At 41.6% G+C, this 24161-nt stretch overlaps 1 protein-coding gene across 3 annotated transcripts in view; it reads right to left on the bottom strand.

Annotated features, from left to right (window-relative positions):
* TGFBR2 (transforming growth factor beta receptor 2) overlaps positions 1-23916 on the bottom strand; it is a 59520-nt gene extending 35604 nt beyond the window's left edge. The window contains exons 1-2 of one of the 3 annotated variants that reach the window (XM_030499900.1): positions 23823-23916; positions 23429-23655 (exon numbers count right to left, since the gene is read on the bottom strand). In XM_030499900.1, coding sequence (XP_030355760.1) covers positions 23429-23522 — 94 coding nt within the window. In that variant the 5' untranslated portion in view covers positions 23523-23655; positions 23823-23916. Of the gene's footprint in view, positions 1-15749; positions 15832-23428; positions 23720-23822 lie in introns of those variants that run through there. The other 2 variants (XM_030499907.1, XM_030499917.1) reach the window with 2 other exon arrangements.
* Positions 23917-24161: the final 245 nt, after the last annotated feature.

The raw sequence follows: 24161 nt of genomic DNA, 5'->3' as shown, positions 1-24161 counted from the left end.
AAAGGAAGCCATCCTGAAATGTGTGCCTGTCTCCTAAAATTGGAGTTTTGCCTTCTACTCTCCAATGTTAGTTTTCTTATTTTGACTTCTACAGGAAGCCTAATTCTAGCTTTCCTTGCTTCCTTGTCCATGGAGAAGGCCCCAAATAAAAGACTGTGGTTTCTTGGCTATGAAGCTTTCAACCAACCAGTTCAGCATAGATCAGCCATCGCGGTTAAAATGCATGGAACATACAAGCCAACACATGGGCTGGGTATTATGGAAGAGACACCAGAGCAGCCACATGAGACATACAAACTCCATGGATTCTGGTGAAGCCAGGCTTGCAAGACAACACTTTTACTCTACAGTTCATGTTCTCTTTATGATTTAGCAGGACCTTATAAACAGTATGCCTCACCCAAAGTCTACTGACAGTCTTGAAGTTGTTTGCTTTGTTTCTGTTGTTTGTAGATATGCAATTTTAATTGAGGCCTTAGGCTACAGTTTACATTCCTCTTATTTTTCAGTATCATTACAGAACTCTCAAAAGCCAACAACATTTAAATAGAGCCCAAACCAATATGCTGTCTTTTTGGGAATATCTACACTGGAAAACTTTACACATGTCTTAGGGTGCATTTCAGGAACAGCAGTAAATTTCTCTTACTCCTATCCTGTAAAAAAAACTGTTACTGCATTTCTGTTCTCTCATCCAGTGCCTCTGGCACATGTATGCATATAAAACAGCATTGCTGAGCAGATAGATCTCATCCCTTAAAAAGAAAATTGCTAAGGGAGATGTTGGGATGGGAACTTAATTACTCAGCTGCTGTGAAATAATTCCACCTGGTGGGAGAGACTTGAATTTAAGACTTCACTGCATCATGGAAATCTGCAAGAAGGAGGATGCCTTTATCAGAAAGCCTTGAAGAAGATTGTCCTTGTCCTTGTTCTGCCAAAGAGCACAGCTCGACAACATTGTGTCTCAGTGACTGGAAAGCACAGTAGTAGCTGTGAAGAACATCCACTCTGTATTACCTTCTTATCCAACATAAAGACACCAGGTTTAGCCAGGAACAATACTAAACACAGCATGTTTTTCTATTTTGCCTACCACCCCCAGCAGAACTTTGATAGTAATGGGGACATTGCCAGCACCATGAAAGTGGAGAGGTGATGATGCAAAAGCACATTCTTTGCCTTACAAATATTGATGAATTAATTGCAGGAGGGAAGGAGTCAAGGAAAACTTGTGATCCAAGGGTTACTTTTAACACTGGATATAGCCTAATGGTTATTCTTAATTATATTGATTATGTTCAGTGCTGTAATACAAGGAAGAAAAGATAGAACCATAATCAATCCCAAAGATTCAAAAATCATAAGTTAAAAAAAAAAATCAAAAGACTAGCTGGAGAGATCATGGAAACAAAAGAAGGAAAAAATACCAAACCAACCAACTAAACAAAAACCCCAACCAAAACCAACTGCTGCGTTCTCCTTTATTTGCTATTGCCACCTGGACTCTTAGAGTGCATTGGAGTCATGTTTTGAAACTTTAGCTATGAGCAGGAGAGTTGGAATTACTGTCTGACTTGCAAAATGGAAAAGACAAAAAGAAAATAAATCCCTGAAATCCAGGAGCTTGATCTTTAAAAACAAAAAAAGTCAGTTATCATACGACTCTTTACAAAATCACAGGAGTTAGCAGCACTGCTGATCACCTAGCATCTCCCATGACAATGCCTTCAGGGTTAACCCTATGAAATGTGTGTTTTCAATTGTTCACTCAGAGCTTAATGCTATCATGAGTTGCTGTGATACATACTCCATGCTTACTATGTGAGTATAAACTCACATAGTTCATACTGTCTTGGACGCTGCTTTGGGCTGCAGTCCTTTATCTCAACTATGATTTAGCTCAGTAGCATTACCATGGGCACAGAACTTTCGTGACTATTTCTATTAAGATTAGCAACAATGATTTTCAAGAATGCTGAGACAGCCTCTGTAAATACAACTAAAATATATCAGAGGAGAACAGGTTCCATATATGTTTAGCTCACCAGATATTTAACTATCCCTGGCAGGACTCCAGAACACCACATTCCTACAGATTCTTTTGCAGAATTTCTCTGACTCAATCTGTATCATATATAATCACAGACCACTGATGTTTGCCCCTAGCAGCTTAATCCCTTTTTTGTCCCTCATAAGGTGTTTTACCTCTTAGATTTCCTTTTCATCTTCAGTCTTGTGGCCTAGCACAACAGCTGCCTCAGTCAATACTTACAGACACAGGTTTAAGTGTACCAATTGCACTTTTGTTTGCAAAGTGGTTGAGACCTTTGTATTGCTTTGATGCTTGATCAAACCTCACTGGGGCTCTGCAAAGGATAAAGACCAAAATAACTTCCTTTTTACGAACACATTCTTTCTGAAGTACTTGGAAGAGATGCATGTCATGGCTTCACCCTATCATGTAATGGCTTTTGCCAATCATAGGAAAAAAATGTGAGTCACACCTATCAGATGGCAACAATACAACTGTGAATGCAGTGAGACACACAGACAGCCCTGTAACTCACTCTATCACGAAGCAGCCACTAGGAGATGGGGGAAAGAACAATCCTACAGCCTTTGAATGGTTTGTGTGGGCTATGAGTTGCTTTACAACCATGACTGAGAAGTCTGCTAGGAAAAAAGAGGGCAGACTAGGTAAAGTCATTCCAGCCAGCTAGACCTAGCCAGAAGTAGTTTGGCTACCCCAAGCTGAAGGGAGGCCAAAGCAGAAGAACTGGGTCAGAGTGGGAAGGCCACTGATGAGCTGCACTGAAATGTGGGAAACCACTATTCCTCACCTACCAGCAGGCAAGGAGCAGGGTAGATATGTGCAGAGGGAAAAGACAAAAGGAAAAGGAGCAGGAGTCACAAAACTTCGTTTAGCTTGTCTTCACAGTGGAAGTGCCTGGTTTTTAACAGCAAGTGGAACTGGCAAAACTGCTTTAGGGATTGCTGCAGGCACTGACACAGAAACAGAATCAAATCTGGCAGGAGGTGGGGGGAGGGACACAAACAGAGATAATAAGGGAGGGAACAGCATATTAAGCTGGAGATCTTGAAGATAAAAATCATTCTTGTATCTAAAGCATTAAAATAACACTATTTTTATCCATACTTCCAAAATGAGCTAGCATTGGCAGTTTTAATCATGGGCTGGGCTCTTCTCTCTGGTACAGGGCACGGCAGTGAACTGCCTTAAACACGCCTAAGAAAGGAGCTTGATGCTGTGACTCCTGACTGACATTAGTGCAGGAGTAAGTACCAGCTCAGTACTTACAATAGAAGTGTGCATACATTCTGAAAACAGGGAATAAAAACATTATTGTGATGCTTCAAATAATGAGACAGATTTTTTACCTGTGGATTTTTAACTTGCTGCTCTCTTCCACATTTTCTGGCCACTGTTCAGCGCTCCATGGTAGGCGGAACAAAAGAATACTGTCTCCAGGCAAAAAGCTTGAAAAAAAATCTAAACGATGGCTTCCCATAGAGCACTCAAAGGGACGTTTCACCTTTTCCTGACTTTAACCCGCAGCCTCCCTAACACAGCTGGTAAACAGCACACAGCACTGGAGAAGTGTACGAGATACAACACGATGATCAATTTATGCAACTATTACTACAGGGTCTAGTTTTTTCAGACTGGAATTTACTAGAAGCTGGCTTTGGTGGTTAACGCCTTCTGTGACTTCAGATACAAAGTGAGTATCAAGTACAGCAATGCTCATCCGGTTCACAAGATTAGGGAAAACAGCTTTCCTGCTTTGATGGAATAACCATGATTAATGGTCCAGAACTGACATTTGCATAGCTAATTCTGTCCATTAAAAACCATGTTCTGCAACTTAACCTCCTTTTGTATTCTTGCCTAGCCAGTGAAAGCTGCCACTACTTCACTTGAAACTGGGCTGAAAGAGTATAAACACTTCAGCTTTGTACAAATATTATTTTTCCAACTTACATACTCTGAAAACAGGCAGCAGCCAGTCAAACATTATACAGTTATTTGTGTGATATAGAAGGAAGCAAAGTTTTATCATGACAGAAGAGTCTCTGTGGCAACTTCCCCAACATTTAAAACATACACAATTAGGAACAATTCTGACTCAGAAAAACACAAATCTGCCTCCACTCTCAGCTACAGAGCTTCACCAGAACAAACTCATGCAACTGAATCTTCTAAGTAGGTTGAATGGAGTTTCTGAACCCATCATACTTCTCCCTTCAGCTAGTTAAAAAAGCCTGTTTATAGAAACATGCTTCTCTCCACTCCTGCCCCCTCAACAGTCACTTCACCACCACCAACCTACTTCAAAATATGATAAGGCTCTTCATTCTTCATGATAGCATTAGGGAAGGTGAATCATTTGTCCTGAAAGAGGGACGTATTCCCTCCAAAAGCTTAGTTTATATTTCTCCCCTTTATCTCACTTACTACAAGGGAAATGAGGAATGTCCACCTTCAAGAGTTGTTCAACTCTATTTTCAAGGGCCGATTTATTAAACTCCCAGTTTCCAACAGGGAAATTCAGGAGTCTACCCAATACAGGTGGAACAGTACTTTAGGACATTTTCTAATACTATGGCCAAGCTATCACTATTAGCCGTGAAGTACCCCTTAGAGACACATCCTGGCTCTTCGGTTTAGCTGCAAGGCTACTGAATGTGCTCGCTGCCATATAGAAACTGAAAAATCCAAGAGCTCATCCAAAAATGAATTGTATTCTTCAGTTATCAGTGCTGCTTACCTAAAGGCATCCCTTTATTACTTACTAGCAGTCCTAAGTGTCTGTCTTGTGAAAGCTACTTAACACAAAGACAAATCTTGTCTCTTTTTTAGGAGCATCCTCACTGGACAGACTACAGATAGGAAGAAGGTCGAGAAGTTTTGAAGGCTATGTGACAGAGGAAGTGCCTGCATCTCCTGCTAAACTTCTGGGCAGCAGAACACATTAGGAGGCTAACTTCGAAAGTGTTACAAGCTTCCTGCTAAACTGTATTCCCAAACCCTGCCATCCTTCTGATTGGAAATTGCAGTCCTGATACCTGGGATGGACAGAATAGATGGCACATGGTTTACAGTTCTTCCTTCTCCCTTACCAAGGCAACTGTCGTGCTGGCTTACCACTGTGACACCAGAGCGGGCAGCCACATGGCACACTGTGCAGAGGGAGCCCAGCCCTCTGCACAACCACTGTGCACAACTTCTGCACAGACCACCGCACAACCAAAGCCGCACAAACCAAAAATAGAAACATACTTGCTTGGCCAGACAAATGACACTCCTACAGTGCTTTACTTGTATTTAGTATATGGCCTTGTCATGTTTAACTTTCCGAATGGCTTCAAGTAACTACATGCTGGCTTGGCATACACACACCACCACGTGAGTTTAACTGATTAAATTAAAGGGGTGGAGGGTTTTACAGTTTTGCATGTGGATCTTCAAATCCTTTTAAAGCTGGTTTGCCTCAGTATAAGTTACATTAGGAACAAGTGTAGCCAGTGTTCGAATTGAGGATTACCCCACACAAAGTTGTTGCGATTTACTCAAGTACTTCTTAATCAGCTATAAGCTCAAAATGTGTGAATTCTGTATGTGGAAAAAGCTTTCATGTTACTTGACTATATACCTGCAACATTTTCAGTAGGAGCAAGGAAGGCTAGAGAGATGGCAGAAAAACGTCTCTTCCAAGTGCAAAATGGTAATGATTTAAAGACCGATCTCTACGCTGGCAGCATGAAGCAACTCTGGTGGCAAATAGCCAAATCCGTCTCCTGAAACTACAGTTAACTCTTACTAGAGTTAAACTCTTGCTAATGTATATCCACTGGACCCTAGTGTATTCAAAAGAGCAGACTAAGATAGATAACTAAAATGTAGAGGAAACACTGTAAATAATACCTAAAAGCAGCTGCTGTGCCTTATGGAGAGTTAATACAGTTTATTAATACTGTTCATTCACTCAGGAGACTGGCAGGCACTTGCAAACCCTTTCTGGTCTTAGAGAACCACCTCCAGGAAAGGTTATGAAATATTTGGTTTGGAGAAAGATTTTTGCTTGCTTTTTAAAGTACTGAAAGTGAAGCATAAACATTGAGACTCTGACAAATCACAAAATCAGAAATTCAAAGGTTCACTTTGATTCAGCTAGGTTGCTGGGTGAATCAGAAAAAGCATCACTCTTGTATTTGCCATTTCATACCTTTATTTTTCATTTTATTTGCTTTAGTAGTATCCCTTTAAAATTACTGACCATACCTAGCTGCCCTTTTGAAAGGCTCCTGCCACATGAACCTTTCCAGAGCCCTCAATCTCTCCTTTGGGGGTGGCACTACACAGCCTACTTCACACTCACACACCTTTTCTGACATCTTAGTTTCAACATTTTTCCTTTCTGATGCAAGGAAACACATATTTTGAGAACAATAATTGTCTGCCCCATGAAGATATATTTTAAGAAAAATGACTAATTTGTTTCTTAAGCATTGTGAATGCAGAAGATCTTCCCTTCTCCTTTCCTCTCTAGTGAGACCATACAGAAAATACCTACACAAACAGTTTCAGCTTGCAAAAAATCTCAGCAGTCTGGCTCCCATGCTCTGATTATTTGTTCACATCCCTCATTGCACTTTCTCCTCCCTCACAGTGGAGCCAGACCACACCTTACCACTCTTCCCTCCCCCTCAAAAAGGCCAGTTTGACCCAGAACAGTTCTCCAGTCTAAACAACTATCTGACTACACTAACATAACACAGAATCTGGTATGAGGAGTGGGAACCCATGGCTAGGGTAATGCAAAACTGCATACTTCAACAGCAGCAGCATTGCTGAGGGCAGAGAAAAGTCTCTGTGGGTCTGTGGCTGCAGTGACTTCTGGGGCAAGGTCAGGCTGCCCACGGCACCAGGGACATGTGGGACCTGCTGTCTGCTGTTGTCTCCAACTTGGGCACAGTCTGCTTGCAAACGCCACTTTCTCCGAGACAGATGTCACAGCCCTTCTAGGAGAGGAAACAAGGGCTCTGCAGTTAGTCTTCTCTGCCAGGCATCATCACTGCAAGGGCAGATGTGACTTGCCTAGGGCTCATCCATCCACACAGTTACAACACTTCAAAGAGTACTCCAAGGACTGATGTTTCTCCCCAGAAATATTTGCAGAGGCACCTCAGGATGGGCCCTATATCAGTTTAAATCCACTATGAAAGTAGATAGCGAGTTATTTTGACTTTGAAGTGTAAAAAAGTACTTTTGGAGGCTCAAGTCAGTAACAACATTTATGGGAGACATTCGAGATGACAGGTGTTACTCTCTGTGACTGTTTCCCTCAGCAGTATACAGACTTAGCAGATGTCTCTGCTTCACAGGATGCTGAAAGAGTCAGAGTAATGCTTAGAATACACTTTTTTCAAGAGAAAGGACTACATAAAAGGAACAGATGAAGACACCTGTGAAGCACAGATATCCTCCGTCTGAAGTGAAACATCTGATTTTGCCACAGATCTGTAATATGATCACAAAAATGAGATTCTGCCAGTCACCCCAATTCTGCTTTGTTTCAGGGGAAAAATCTGACGAATATTTACCTGAAACTACCACTAGTCTGGGAAAATGCTCCGTGAACCCAGACAAAAGTATTGCCGGAGTTTCACCTTTTGCTGAACTGTAATTCCCATTTCTGATTTCAAAGGCCCTGATTCTGACTGCACTTCCTTTTTTGTAAACTGGAAGTAATACCTTGTGGACCAAGGAACAAAACTTTAGTCAAACAAAGACAAACCTAAGTAACGGAGTTGGGATTTAAAAAATACATATAATCAAAAGCAGTCTTAAAATATAACACAGTAATTGGAATGGGTTGCATCTGTTCAGGTATTGGTTTATGTGTCACATTCACAAGTAGGATATGCTTCATAATTATGAAGCACAAGGGGCACAAATAGCGTAAGAAAGACGAGAAAGATTATAGGTACAATTACATGGTCTGGAGTACATAAATTGTAGTCCTGCTGGTCAGTGTTTTATTTTTACCTAGATACAGGAATCCAAACAAAAGTTCCTCACCTTTTTCCATGCACAACTCCATATTGCGCCTCTTTCCTGGCCCCTTCACAAGTGCACCTTTTGTATCAACTGCTGGAGCATGTTCAAGTCATGAGTTAGGGGGTGCTTTGTGCCTCTGACCTGGACCCGCACATTCTTTAAGCAACCTATATTCTTCTCAGCAACCTATACAGCCAGGATTGGAAGTGACCGAGCAAAATAGCTTCAACCACAGTTCTTCAGCCCACCTTAAGCAAGGATGTGCTCTGTGTGGGGAGAGTGTCTTATACGATAGACAACTGTATGTGTGTAGGCTGGCTGCTACAGAACCAAACCAGAATTTCCATGGTATTTTATAACACACTAGTAAGTATGGGGAGAAGCTGTGTGCACACAAAGACTCACAGCTGCCCAATCAAAATAAGCATTTAAATGTATTAACCAGACAACTGTGCTTTCAAACTTGCAATCGTTACACAGTTACATGATTCAGAGGGATTTATAAATATTTGTTTTTCCAGATAAATGGAGAGTATTAGCTGGATTTTTAAAAGTGCGCTCACTGCCACTATCCGTCCCTCTCTATCATAAACAAACAATCAAGGAAACAAAATAAAAACAAGGATGTGTTTCGGGTGAAAAATTCACCATCACAATTTAACACTTGGCAGTTTTGGTTTAAGCTTAATATAAAAAGACAACTTACTAATGTAAGGAGCATAAAACATCTCGTTTTTCTTAGCTTTCTGAAGACCACTGAACTTGAGGAATATTCGAGAGATCTGGAATTTCAGTTAAGGTACGTCCTCTAACCAAAGGATGCTCCTCCTATGGTACTAGCTTACAACATAATCTACAGATTCTGGTAAAACTGAATGCTATGCAATGTCTTTCTCTAGATCTGAATATAACCCGTCTTTCCTAGTCTATTTGAAAAAGTGTTCCCAAATAAGAAGTCTCATTTAACAAGTCCACATCCTTAACACACACAGAGGCTTCTCTGTCAGTCACTGATGGGCAAAGATGTTTATGCGGAAGCTCTGTTCAGAGCTTCTTTTTACTGTGAGAAGCCATTTTCCTTCAGGAAAATAATGTTTATGAACCATTCTATCCTCACACAGCAAGTTTTGAATGACAGATTTGGGAAAACAGTATGAAAAAGAAATTACTCTCTTTCATAATCCATCAGCTCAGCCAAAACAGTAAATCAGAGGGAAGTTAGATTCAAATGTAATCCCTTGGGAGTAGAATCACTTTGAATGGATTTAGGGAAAAATACACATCCTTCTCAAATTCTGTAGCTTGGATGGTTATATTTGTCTCTGTCAAGTTACATGCAAAGAAGCAGAATAACATAATTTAATACCCTGGGGATATGTTCTCTTGATAGATGCATCTAACTTCCACAATCACTAATGGGAATTATATACTGAGTATTGAGAAAAGGGCACATGCATAAAAATACGCATTTCTAATGATATTCAAGCTTAGGAAAACTTTCTTTTGCAGAAATCCTACTGCTGTGGCATGCTGTTTGAAAGTTACCAGATTTCTTGGTTAAGAAGTATCTCTACCAATAAAGCATCTCCTTTATCTGTGAAAGGTAAATTTGCTAACATATCCCCCAAATATTAGCTGTTCCTTTTAATGCATTTGCAAATGACTCCCTCCAGTTCTCTTTATGAATCACTAGCTGGCAATACCATCCAGCTGAAAGAAGGGAAAGAGTAATCAGCACTTTCGTTTCTATTTGAGGCTGAAAGTTTACTAGGCTTAAAGGAAAATAAAAGCCATGGGTGAAACCTGTCCATTCTGAAATAAATAGGTGTTTCACCCTTAAACACACCCATTGAACGTTCATTGAAAGGTCCGTATCTTTGCCAGTATTTCTAAATCATGAGTGAAGGATTCATTCACTATACTCTGAAACTGAGTATTTTAAGGACATCTGTGTGTACATGCAGGTAAGCCCCCACATTAAAAAAATTTGGCCCTAGACACTAAAAAAATCTGCATGTAGGAATGCAACAATTCTCACTCTATATGACAATATACTACTCACTGCTTGCAGCAGCCATCCCCTAGCAGTGTTGCCATTACAGCATAAGGTGACATTCCTACATTAGGTGCAGCTTAGTGGGGAGGAACTCACCAGTCTAAATGTTTAGCCTACCTGCCTGAAGATGTGAGATACAGCAGGCTCTTACATTTTAAGATGAGGCAGAACAAAATTGTAAGTGTGAAATGTACACATGGAGTTGGATTTCTAGGGGTTTCCCCTCCCAGTTACTCTAGTTATAGTCGCCGTTTCTGTAAAACCCGCTATTTCAGTGCTCAAGCTATATCTTAAATCATTCTGAAGACCATAATATTTCGCCTGCACTCTGACAGCATCTATACTTCCAAGCTTGTTTAGAAGAAACATTGCAAAGAAAAAACTACTCTAAATGTCTATGAAACAGTTACTTCTATTGAAAGGATTGTTTCAGGGAGAAAGCTGGGAAGAAATAAGACAGAAACACAAGATCAAGCACATCAAGCAGCAGCTCAGAAGCAAACCTTCCATTGCCTTTTAATTTTCGTCTGAATATCTCAAATTTCATCCAATTACTTCAACTTTTTTTTCTAACAACTGAGAATTATGAAAAGCAAGATATGATGACACTTCATAAATTTTTAAATGTTGCAGTTTATTTCTGGCAACAGCATAACATTCCTCATCCTGCTACCACAGGACAGAAGATGTTTACTGTCACATGTATTAGTTAATAAGTATAAGATCTTCAGCAGATGTTAATCTGTGATTTCTGAGTGCTGCTATGTCAAATTATACTAGCTGATGTTTAACAGTTTAGAGTCACTGAATGTTTCTGGATATTGGTCATAGCACATCATCATCTTTCGTCTGGAGGACACTTATTCAGCTGCAGAAATCACAATAGTCTGCAGGATGTCTAAGGGATTCTATGAAATGCCTTGATCATTTTAACCAAATGCCAAGTGGATTAATAATAATGTAATGAAAATACTGTTTCAACAAGTGCCATTGAGGAGAAGGTGCATAACATGGCTGTAGTAGCTGAACCACTCAGCATCCCTTTAAGCATCAGGAGCCAGTCGCATGCTTTGCTATGGTTTCTGGTGTAACTGTACAGTGACATAGGCAGCTCATTCTCTAAAGCTGTCACTTTGGCATTTTTCACAAATACTGCACTCACGTAGAACACAGCATGTTTTAAAAAACGTTCTCACAAAACACAACAATTCCAAGCTTTCTAAACACAGTAATAGCTTAGAGACTTTTTTTTAATTCCTTGGATGCAAAATTTTATAACTCATGCATATTTGAAATATCCTTGCACAGGGTTACTTAGCAGAGTAGCTTAACTGTTACTGCTAGAGATTCTAATCCTGAGAAGGGCATGAGTGATACCAGCCTGGTGGTGGTAACCTGCTGCATCACAGGTTTGTAGGTTACAGGACCTCTATGCCAGGAAGATCTGGGATGACATTCCCAGTCTGGCATTCTGCAAATGAAATCATTCCACTCAGCTACTTTTGCAAAGCCCTAACTTCCCTGGGTATATGTTTAACAAGCAAAACCTTGACCTGATTTAGAGATTGGCATTGGGAAGGCTATCACATCCCTTAACAGGTCTCTAATAATGAAATTATCCTGTTTGTTAAAAATGCACACCTTGTTTCAGGAGTGATTTAATTCACCTACAACTTTCATTTGCAGGGCTAGAGGCTTTTTCACCTTTTGTAATCTCATCCCTGCAGTGTCTAAAATATCGTATGTTCTTCATATGTTCAAAACCACAACAGCCATCATTTTCAATAGGCAAGAAATCATTAACATTAAACTCTTACCTGCAAATGCTGAAAAGGCAGTATGGTTCCCTAAACAAACAACACAACCTCCTTCCTAACCCACTGCAGGCGTAAGGACAGCCAAATGGAAATTACTGCTCTGATCAGAGCTATCTATCTACATCTCTGTTTTGAAAGCACAAAATGGAAACTTAAAACAGGATCCACCTTCTAAAGAGAAGAGTGAAGATTGCATGGGTAGTCTAAGTACTCATACTAAGCAACAGCTTGGAAAAGCAGGTGTCAGTATTTTCTATTTCTAGGTATGTGGTTACGATAGTGGTAGATGTGCCTTGTCATTAACTTTCAAGGGTAACATACTTCAAATAACTAGTGGTTTGCTTCTAGCATTTGCTACCCATTTTCACCCATGAGAAGGCCAATATGTTTCTGAATTTAAACCACCGTCAGGTATATGCCTGACAATCATACTGCAAGTCACCAGAACAAAAAAGCCAAATTAGGGGAAGTGCAATTTGGCTGAATGGTGAGTAATATATATGTAGACAACTGAGGGAAGTTAGGCCTTAAATGGTCAAACCGAGCAAGCTACCAAAGCTTCCTTGTGCTTTACCATTCCCTGGCAGCTCCTAGCACACAGCCTCTTAACCTGAGAAAAATAGTGGAGAAAAAAATGCTAACTGCATCTTATTGAACTTGGCAGGGCATTTAAGGCTGACGAGAATTTCTGGTTGCTCTGAGGGCTTTAATCCAGAATTTCCATTGAGAAATAACAGCAGTTCTGATTGTCTTTGAATCTCAGTTTCCCAATCACAATAGACGAGTGTTGAAACAATCTGTGTTCGTTTCCCACAAGTTCTATAATTGTCTACAGAAAATGTAATTAACACATTAATGCATTAAATTTTTGCCACATGTTAAGCAGGACTAGTTGAAGCTGTGGAAATTCTAATACAAATAACTGCATTGAATTTTAATGGTGACATCATAAACACAATGGATGAAATCGTGGGAAGCTGGAGATCTAGGTTTGGGTCTCCAGAGGCTGAGCCCTGGCTTCTCACTTCCTAACTCACTGCTTTAACCATAGATCAAGACGCAAAAGCTGTTATCAGTTACAAGTCACCAACAAGTCTTGCCTCCTCATCCTCCCATGTAAAAGAATGAGCCTCTAACCCCTTCCAACGTGTATGGGAGGAGCTTCCATGCCTAACACGGGTACTTTGAAATCTTCCTTCTAGGGCCAAGTGCCTATTTTTTAAACAATTGAAAATCTACATGGGATATGCCTGAGTCTCATTCTGAATCCCATGTTCCTGGATTCTGGTGGTTTAATGTGTATCACATTTTTATCTTCCTTTATACACATTAAAGGCAGGAGACATGTACGTATAGGAAGCTCTAGGCTCCTTGTTGCAGTAATATTCATAGTATCAGTGTGGCCTCAGAGTGGGAACAGAAAAGCCCCCCAGCCAGATAGAAACTTCAAAGCAAAAGTCTAAAATGTGGGATGTAAGGAGTTTGTGAGAAAGGAGTTCATGGAGAAAGGAAAACAAAGATGAAGAAACACTTATTGGTTGTACTCCCTTTTCCAGAATAATTCATCAATCTCTTCCTGCTGAATGTCTCCCTGTTTCTATTATCCAGACTCAAAGCGAGAGCAGATATGGCTTTAGTTACAACCAGACAATGCGGTATTGCTGTTTACATGAAAACTTGGGCTATGCCAGCTTTGCAAGCCTGATGGCCTGGCACTGTACATACCAGATGAGAGCACTACAAATGCAATAAAAGGATCAGCTTCCCAGATTTTTGACTTAAGGCATTCCCTTGTGGTAAAGTTGGGTGAGGAAATGGAAGAACAGACTGAGAGGAAGAGGGGAAATTCAATAGCCCAGAAGCACGTATTCATGACCTAGTTACTTTGTGAAAGCTTCAATAAAGAGGCTTACAAAGTCATGACTGTTACATGGACCTCTCTGATCTTTTCATGAGGATGAGAAAAGGTTGTTTTCAGTTTAAAAAGGAAAAAAGATTCTGTATGTAAAGTCTCTCTTTGTTGTGCTGTGAACTCCCTGGAGAGAGTATCAGTCACCCTGCAGGGGCTGGAATAATGAATGAATCCATCAGGGAACAGGCTTTCTTCTCCTCTGACATGCTTCAGGGGACCACCCGCACACATGTCAACCCTTTCTCTGTAGAGTGCCTCCTTGAAAGCCCTGCACAGATTCAGCCACCAAGGATCCGTCCTCTCAGAGCCCATCACTGGTGCAATTTAGATGCTCTCAGGCTGAGGAATGATGTGACCATGGGCCTCCCACTTTCTGGGCAAAGGCTTCAACCGCTGTAGGAATAGGGGGCAATGCAACCGTGAAAATTGGTAATGGGAACTGTGGGGAGTTTGAAGGTACACAGCAGGGCAGCTGGCCAACTGCCACAGCACAGGCACTGCAGAATCATAGATCTCCTTGTATGCAGGAGACAAATGAGAAGGGTAATTGCTGCATGCTTGCAAGCAGAACCAGCCAAATGAAGGATCGACCACCACCTGCATATGACAGCTCTTCTCTTGAAATCTTCATGCGTTCCTGATCACCAATTGACAAATTTGTGCTGTTCAGAACCTCATTAAATTCTTTGCATTAGTGAAACACACAAAGATTTACTTCTTGATTCCTGCACTTTTTCTATGAGTTTCTCAAGAAGAATGGGACACCCTGGAGTCACTACCCAGTCATGTTACAGGAAAGCTTAAGATAGCTACGGAGCTAAGGGGGGAGCATCCTGAGAGCAGGAAGCAGCCAACTATCATGTGAACTCTGGAAGCAACTCTGTGCTGATCAGATGCTGAACTCCCTCATGTGATTTTATTGTCTTTCCATCTTATCACTACTGATAACATAAAGAAAAAGATACAACCTTACTTATCTCTATTTCTACAATGCAGTCCATTTTAGGGGAAAAAGTTAAAAAAAAAAAAAAAAAAAAAACAAACCAAAAACCAAAAAACAACCACCTACGTAATGTCTTGCTCAGGATAAAAGTGCTACTTCATGTTAATTAGTAGCTTCACAGTGAGTTGAAGTAAAATAAACTAACATGTAGCTACAGACCTCTCTTTAGCAGTGGTCTGAAATTGCACTGTGGATACTAACTGTCTAATAAAGGAATATTATAAGAGGCTAGACAGTTGGAGATAAAAAAAAAATGGAAGGGAAAAAGTGTAGTTACATCTACCGTATTTCTCCAAGCATGCACTTTAATGGACAGAAGTTATTCACACTCTCCTGGAGCACTCTAAGTGCACAAGTTATGCTAGGACCTGATATAACTATGACCAGATTTGCTCCAGCCACATAGCTTCCAAAGCATAGGGATGTTGGTCAGGACAGCTAAGTAACACCGAAAGCAAGGGAGCGGTCAAAATGGGAAGAAAATACAGCTCCCTTTGAGCACTAAGACCTTTCTTACACTGTTGCCTAAGCCATGCTATCCAAACCACTGCTGTTCTGAAGCTTTATATAGTGAGTTGTCAATAGCATCTGAGCTACTAATTAGACCTCAAGGATCAGACCAGATCAGCATCTCAAGACACACAAGAATCCTGGACAGCTGCTTCTGCTTCCTTCCCTGGAAATAACCGGAAGTGATAATCCATTAGAAATCATCTGTGGTCTGTTTCAAAGTTTATCCTCTTGTACAGCAACATTAAAAATGTGTTTATATTAGTTAGTGAGATGAAATCTACAAAATTACCACATTATCATCCAAAAGCCCCAGGCACCACCAAACCATGCCAACAAGTGACGTATATGCATGATGCACTTACCCCTGTTCTGGGCTGCAGAATCCACAGCAGGACTAAAACCAGAGGGAGGCGGCTCACCTGCAATTCATGTCTAAAATATTTAGACCCAGGAGAACTGCAGATTAACTCTTGGACAATCTAAATGAACCCCCTTTTCTTTCTAAGCTAATAAAACATGTACCAGCTCACTTATGACTCTTCTGGGTGAAATGTTAAAATTAAAAACCACATCCACATTCTGAGGAGGAGCTTGCCCCTTAGTCCTCATTTCCTATTCTCCACTTCACCTCTTTATTAATTACACCAACACTAGCACCTTATCAGTGATGAGGGAGCTTCAGTTTCCATACCAACTGGGACATGTACGTGAGTGTTTTTGAAGGAAAGGCCTGATCTCGATGAGAAATCATCCCTCTTACTCATTTCTCTTTCCTTTGGACTACCTAGCCCAAATCAATTCATCTCCATACTCCCAAATTCTTCTCCCATGATTCTTCCTGGGCAAAAATCCTTAATGATACATTACAAGAAGCATGGAAACATCCTCTTTCCCTCAACTGCCTGAAATCTCTTTTACTTACCATTCTGAGGACTTAAAAATACTGCAGTCAGATTACTCTTCTGCTCCAAGAAAGAGAACTGGATCACTCTGGCTTCTGTAAGACTGATATCACAAAAGCCCCCTCAAGGGAATTACAGCCTCATAACATACAGTTGCTTATTATTTATTCTGTGGCCATATTCTCAGCTGGTATAAATCAGGTCAGGTTCCTTGCCTTCAACCAAGTAAAGCTGATTTATGCCAGCTGACAATCTGGCCCTGCATGCATTCCACTTGCACAATGCTAGTTTTTAAAGAGGCCAATTGAAGTGTACCAGGCACGTAAGAACACATCTTGGGTCTTTACTTGGAAAATGTCGCTTCAAGGAGTAAGGCTTTGAAACCTTCCTGCTGCTCTCTGAGTACGTACTGTTCAGATTCAATTGCTTTTCTAACAGAAGGTAGCTTCTAAGCCCTGAGAGAGCCACCACAACATTGGCAACACAAGATAAATTTTCTAATGTCTTCTGCATAGACCAGTTTTTTAGCTGAGTTTAAACGCTGAATTAAATGAAGCCCATGGGTATACCAATGCAATGTTTTGGAGGAACCGATCAACTGCATGGAGGGCAGAGGCTATCTTTCAAGACTTGTATTACTGGTGACTATAAACAAGGGGGAAAGAATGTGGTGTGACTTCCAAATGACTGCCTGAGCTTACAGCTTTGGCTGCTTGATACATCTTTCTTTTTTACCTTTAGACCTCAGATGTCCAGTTACGGAGCAGGGCAACAGCTCATTTGAGGCTGTGGGCTGAAGTCCTTGGGTACAAACAGAAGGTATGTAGGAAGTAGAAGACAGCTTTCTAATACCTCTGATTCCAGATTAGTTTCAAAGGCACAATATTAACCCTATGTGTCATTGTAGTCATGTCATCTGCTAGGTTGTAAACTGAAAGACGCTTTAAGTGTGAGGAAGCAGACTCCTCTATCTGTTCCTGAAGTCTGTTAGTGTTTATCAAATTTTTGCCAAAATACTACTCTCAGTGACTGGAGAACTGGAATCCTTGAATCAGACTATCAGGACTGTTAATAATCAGTTGTGGTTCCTTTGCATGACAGCAATTTCTGAATACAGCTCATTATTATGATATGAAACAAAGACCAGAAGAAACTAGTCATTTAGGGCACTGTCATTCCCATCAAGCAAGGAGAAAATGAACACATGGCTACAGGTTCACCTAAAAATCACTATCAGCAAAACATTTTTCCTGTCCCACAAAGTGTTGTAACATTTCATACATTTTCATATTCCCAGCCAGAGTGAAACCAAAATAATTTGAAGTGGTGGGTGTGAGGGTGTTGATGCATGCCTGCACAACAGTGACAGCCCTCCAATATCCTGGGGAGAGTGGATAGGGGGAGCTCCAGATTCAAATGTGCATTCTATGAGTCAGACCAGGCACTTGATCCTGCCTTTCTACCATCCTCGACCACTGATTATTCTAATTATTGATTAATGATGATTTCTCTTTCTCTGTCTATCTTCCTACATCAGAAATTCCACTGTAGACTAGAAAGGAAGGAAGAAAAAAAGGTTTCCTGATGAAAGTTGAATGGAAACTGGTACATTTCCACAAATTGTTTCAGTTTTGACAAATCAGCATTTTCCCATGAAAAACAGTGTCAAAACCTCTCAACTAGCTCTAATTCTAACCAGATTAACTCAGGGATGAATGCCAGCAGGAAGTTCTTGCTAAATACCAGTTGTTTGAGCAAAGGAAAACTATTCCTTCCTTAGACGATCTTCCCAGAGGTGAAAAGGCTTTAAAACCCATGTGAAAGAAAAAAAGGGGCAGGTAGTTCCAGCTGTAACAACCACAATGGCATTCAGAGCAAGAGCAAGAGCAAGGAAATGGCATATTAAAACAAAAACATAAAATATGCACAAACATGGACAAATCATCAACTAGTATTTCTCCTGCCACTGCCAATTTCATTGTTCCATAAAATCTGAAACAATTGTTAAACTTTGCAGCAATGCAAACAAAAAGACATTAGTGCCCGACTCAGGAATCCATATGGGCTGAAGGGCAGACCCCTCCAATTTAAATTCTGCTTAAATTCCTAGAAGTTAATGGACACAAACAATTGATTTGTGAATTAAGCAACTCCTGGAGAAATTTGTTAGTTCTAACTACTACTTTGGATGAGTTTTTCATCACTGGATGGTGTCTGAACTAATTTGTGCTCTATACATATCTTACCCTAAACATCTGTATGCTAATGAAATCTGTGTTTTCAGGCAGTAGGATACAAATGGTTGTATTCAACCAATGCTGGTGCTGCTGTTATGTCTTTATGCCAGAATGAAGATGTACCGTAAAAAATAACCGTTGAAGACTTAACTGGGTCACTGAGAACCAAATATTGCAAATATTTACTATCAACTATTGCTTACAGTGGCATACAGATCAGCGGCATTTGCCTTAATTACAATGCCCTACCCCAGTGTGTAAGCTCACTCTTTGCTGTAAAAGCAATCTATCTCCTGTACTAAGAGGTCTCTCCCCTGTTTCTTAATACAACTCTTATCACTTTCACCTACCAGTGAAGTTAAACTTCAAAAGGACTTATAAGTAGTCTATCAAAACCAAGGCATATTGTTCTGACTTATTTTGGTCTATTTTAACTTTCCAGAATTAGAGTTCATGAAAAAGCATGAGTATTTTGTTGTGACCTTTTATTTTATTCTTGATTATGAGAGTTTAAAAAATAGTTCCCATTATCTTATGGGGGGGGGGGGGGCGAAAAGCAGCAGCAAAACCCCCCTCTAACCCTAACAAAATTTAAGGCTAAAGACCTATTAAGTAAGCCAAAATCTCAGTGCTAAATCTCTTAGACTAGGACTCAGCCAACATTCTAATTCATAACAGGACTGGCTCTCACTACCCTTGCTGGAAATCTCTTGTACTCTCTAACATCTGCACAGACTGGTTGATACCTTAGTCCATTTCAACGAGTTTGCAATGCACTGGCAATACAGACCAGCTGATGTCCCTGGGATGTGCCTACCTGCTAGTTTTCCCTGAGTCAAAGGGCCCCTATGCGGCACAGGAGACACTGTACCACTGGTTTCCCACCCACCTCAGGACATCCTTTTGTTCCTCTGCTCACCAGGTACGAGGGGCACTGTGGGGACCACGAGCAGACCAGAACTGTAACGATTCATCTCCTTCCTGCTGATCCCAGGACCATAGGGCCACAAAGGTGGTTGGAAGCCCTGACTTTCATCAACGCTCACCTATAGCCATGCCAGCCAGTGTAGAGACTGCATGGATCACTTTCAGATCAAGCACTGGTAATAACATTTCATACCCAGCTGATACAAATCCACTCTGTTATGCAGAACCCGAGAATGTAACAAATGGGCCCAACCAGTTGTTTTTGCTCATTCTTATTATACCATACAGTGATGCACAGCTCTTCTGAGGCCAGACGAGTCACAGCGATACAAAGTGAATGCTAGCAAAATGCTATACCACAGATATACGCTACTGAGATACAAAAGTTCCTATGCTGTAAATGCAAAAATATAATCTTACAAATAACCTGCTAAGGAAATATAACCATAGGAAACTCCAACAACTGGTGCTACAGTGATACTACGCTCCTTTTTCTCCCCTCAAAACACAACACCCCAGAACCAAACCATGAAAAATTTTCCTTCTGGTAAGAGCCTCATCATCTTTTCTCCCAAGTTCAGAAGTAACCTTGTCACAATGACAACTTTTATCAGCTACCATTATAGTACACTACATCTTTGAAACTGTCACCCCAGAAAAAAGTATTTAATTTTAAAGCAATGCTTTTTGGCTGAATGGAAGTCATATAACAGTATTTATAAAATATAAGTGAAAAAACATTATGAATATGAAAAAATCTGAATTATTCCATTGCCCTTTTTTTGAAATTACTTTTGAAACTGTTTCAGGAAACCTATATGCTATAACTCTATGTAACTTTACTGATGCTAATGGAACTATATTCATTTTCAGCAGCTTAAGATCTGGCTCATCATTTTTTAATAGAAACCATTCCTATATGGAATTCACCAGCTGAATATTAATGCCAAGGAGCTCAAAATAGCAATTAAATAAAAGTGATTTTCAAAGTCTCAGGTATAAAAGCCTTAGAATTCAAGGATACCCCATAAATAGAAGAAAATGCAATAATATCTCTGTTCTATTCCTACTTCCCTCCTGAAATTATTGGAAATTTGCCAGTTTTGATGAGGGCAGGAATTTTAGATTCGATCATGTTACAAACATGTTCCACCATGTTATGAAGATGTTTGTTCTCACACTTCCCTCTTGCAAATATCTGAAGCTCTGAATTTTGATCTTGTTACTGTAAAATTAACTGACTGTGATATGGCTTTTAAAAAATAGGGAGGCAATAATACAAATAGAGTTTGGCTGAATGGAGAAATTAAGTTCCTGATGTTCAGAAATGAACGATTATTACACAGATCATTCCAAGGAACAAATTTCTGGTTTTGATACCCCACATTTTCACTTGGACACAACAGCATCAATTTCTTATGTGGGTAACTGCTAGTTTGCATGCCATTTATTGATTAAACACTCAATGTAGCACTACAGTCATTAAAAAAAAAAAATCACCCCTTTACTCCATGGAGAAAAAAAAAAAAAAAAAAAAATCAATTGCTTGTGTGTAGTACAGGACATGAGAACACCTTTTTCAAACTAGATAGTTGCTATTGGACCTGCTCATGAATTTGTGGGTTTGTCCAGAATCTTTATGGGAATGTGCCATTCCTGTCTAATATTTTGCTGTGAAGAATGTTAGCCAGGGTTTTATTAACCTCTTCACCAATAAAAGCCAGCTGGTTAGTAGGCACACCTGGGAATTGAGCTCTCCTGAGACTGGTATCTCTCCTGTTTCATTCTCACTGAACTGATGAGCTGTTGATTGTTACAAAGTATATCTTTTTGTTTTGTTTTCCCCAAAATATTTGGCAGCTCTAGTTTTCATTTCAAAGCCAAATAACAACCAATAGCCAAACCTCACACTTTCTGCCCCTATAGAACTGTTGTTTTCCAACCAACTCTTCCTGTTATACATGTAATAGAATCCTACCATGATTATTAAAACAACTTTAGGAGCTATAGATTATCTGACAACAGGTCTACCTAGTTTTATCATATGATGTAGATGAAGATCAGCATGAAAAATGCTGAACTGTAAGCAATCCATGTAGTTTTTCCTCACTGAACCTATGACAGGAATGAAGAACAAACTCTTCGGCTATGTCCATGTTTGAAATCTACCTGTAGTTTGAGACGTCCGTACTGGTTGAGTGAAAAAAGAGCATAATAATAACACAAGATTAACAAAAATGTAGCTTTTTTATTTAAAGCTTTTTGTTATGGGAATCTGCAAAAAAAAAAAAATAGACTAGGATCAAAATAAAAGCCATCACTACTGGAGTATGAGTTATATTAGTCAGAAATAATGAAAATAGATATCAAAATCAACAAGAAGCTGCACACCTCAGATTTAACATAATACTATTTTTAGACCATGGTGTCTTATTCTCTAACTGTTCTTTTTATCTGCCCTACACTTCCATGAGTAACTTTGCAGGTATGTAAAATCTGTTGACTTCAACAGGATCATTAATGAAGCATGAAGTTTTTCATACTGTACAGACCTATCGGCAGTAGCTATACATGAGCTATCCGGTTTATGTTATTATGTTCTAGAAGCAATTTTGAGATCATTATCGACCATGAACAAGGGAGAATCAGAGGGAACACAGCAAGGTTTGTAGAAGCTCAGATGTCTGCACATCTTACCTGAAGACGAAAACTAGACATGTGATGTCACAAGACATCTCAAAAATCTACGTAATTCTTCAAAACTATTTCAGATGTAGTTTTGCTGCAATCTGATGTTCACTTTTTAGGTTCACCAGTTGTACCTTAACATGATTTAGGGCTAACCTCGCAGTTACAGATGTTAATTCACATATGTGGGTTAGTACTGGTAGGATGGAGACTGAAAGCTCTTCAGAGCAGGGACCTTATTTTTGCAGCAGCACTTTAAATTCTTGGTACCTTCCAGATTATCATAGAATCATAGAATGGTTAGGGTTGGAAAGGACCCCAAGATCATCCAGTTCCAACCCCCTGCCACGGGCAGAGACACCTCACACCAGACCATGTCACCCAAGACTCCATCCAACCTCGCCTTGAACACTGCCAGGGATGGAGCATTCACAATGCTCCATCCTATGAAGAATACACAAGACACAGCCTCAAAAACATATCCAAGGAAGTCTTGGTAAAAATAGAATAAGGGATGTGAAGTGTCATTAAAAGGGAATCAAACAACATGAGCACCAGTGCTACAGGAATGAATGCTACTCTCAGTCCAGCTGCTCACAATCACGGCTTAATTCTGCTGTAGGCAGAAACTCCCATGTAAACCAACTTTTTGGTGAGCAACTGTTGGCCCGCACAGCAGCCAGCTCTGTGGCCCCGGCTCAGGCCATGGGGCACCCGAGGCACCTTCTCGCCCTGCTCCCTGTGGGCGCGCAGGCAGAGCTGGTCCCCATCCCAGAGGGCATCACAAAGGCTGTGCCGAGGGCTGGATCCCGCACCCAGAGCACGCACCGGAGCGGGCGGGAGGCGCGGGCCGAGGCCGGCCGGTTCCCCCGGGCCCGCCGCCCGCCGGCACACGGTGCGGCCGGCACCAGGTGCGGAGCCGCGGCCGCAGCTGCGGAGCCGGGCAGCCGGTACCCCGGGGGCAGCAGCCAGCTCCCGAGCTGCCCTCTCCGGGCTCCTGCGGCCGGACTAGACCCTGCTGCATTTCCTGCCAAATCCTCTCTGTTCTCCCCGCTCTTCCCTCCACGGACGGACCTCCGTTCGTGCCGCGAAACCCCCGAGTTCCCAGTCCTTTCTTCCCCGCTTACTTTTCCAGCGGGGCTATAAACAAACACGCTCAACCCTCCCCAAATGTTTCCAGCCTCAAAACTTTCTTAGCAACCGCGTCTCCCACCCCGCTCCGCGGCGGACTCCTGCCTCCGGCCCCAGCAACTGTCAAGCGGGAGCGCCGGTCCGGCGCGCACTTACCCCGAAGGAGAGCGGGGACCGAGCAGCCCATGAGGACCCAGAGGGAAAGGCGCAGGAGCAGCCGCCGCAGGCTCCTCGGCAGACGGGGAGTCATCGCGGAGCCGGATCGGCACGGGGAGGGGCGCCGGGCCGGGCGGGCAGCGGGAGGCCGCGGCGGGGCTGGGAGCGGGCTGCGCGGCTCCGCGGCTCGGGACCGCGGGTGACTCACTGAACACGGCACTTCGGCGCTGCAGGGGAAACAGGAAATCTTAAACTTCGCAAACAGCTGGGCAGGACTTTCTTACTCTTACAGTAGTTCCTTCTCCCCCTTCCCACAGCCCCCCCGTCTCCTGCGCTCGCCCTTTTTCTTTCTTTCTTTCCTTTTTTTATTTTTTTATTTAACATGAAACCTCACCCAGTTTGGTGTCAATCATCTGCCAGAGGCCAGCCCCTCTCAGGTCTGGCTCTCCCCCTACAAGCGCGCCGGGACCAGCCTCGACGTGCAGCCCAGAGCCCTGCGTCTGCCTCCATCCCTCCCTCCCTCCGTCCCGAGGCGGGGACCGGGCACAGCCGCCGCCCACGCTGCCGGGCTCCGAAGCGGCGCCGTGGCTTGCGAGGGGGCTCAGGGTCCACGGGAAGCCGCCAGCTAGAACGGTTCCTCCTCCCCAGCAGTTGACAAGGCCTCAGTCTTGTCTTCTGGGGCATGGAGGCTCTTCCTTGCACCCGTATCCCCGCCCTTATCGATGCTGCTGCA

The sequence above is a fragment of the Strigops habroptila genome, chromosome 1 (genome assembly GCF_004027225.2).
Source record: "Strigops habroptila isolate Jane chromosome 1, bStrHab1.2.pri, whole genome shotgun sequence".
Taxonomy (NCBI): Eukaryota; Metazoa; Chordata; class Aves; order Psittaciformes; family Psittacidae; genus Strigops; species Strigops habroptila.
This window is presented reverse-complemented; position numbering and strand designations above follow the sequence as displayed.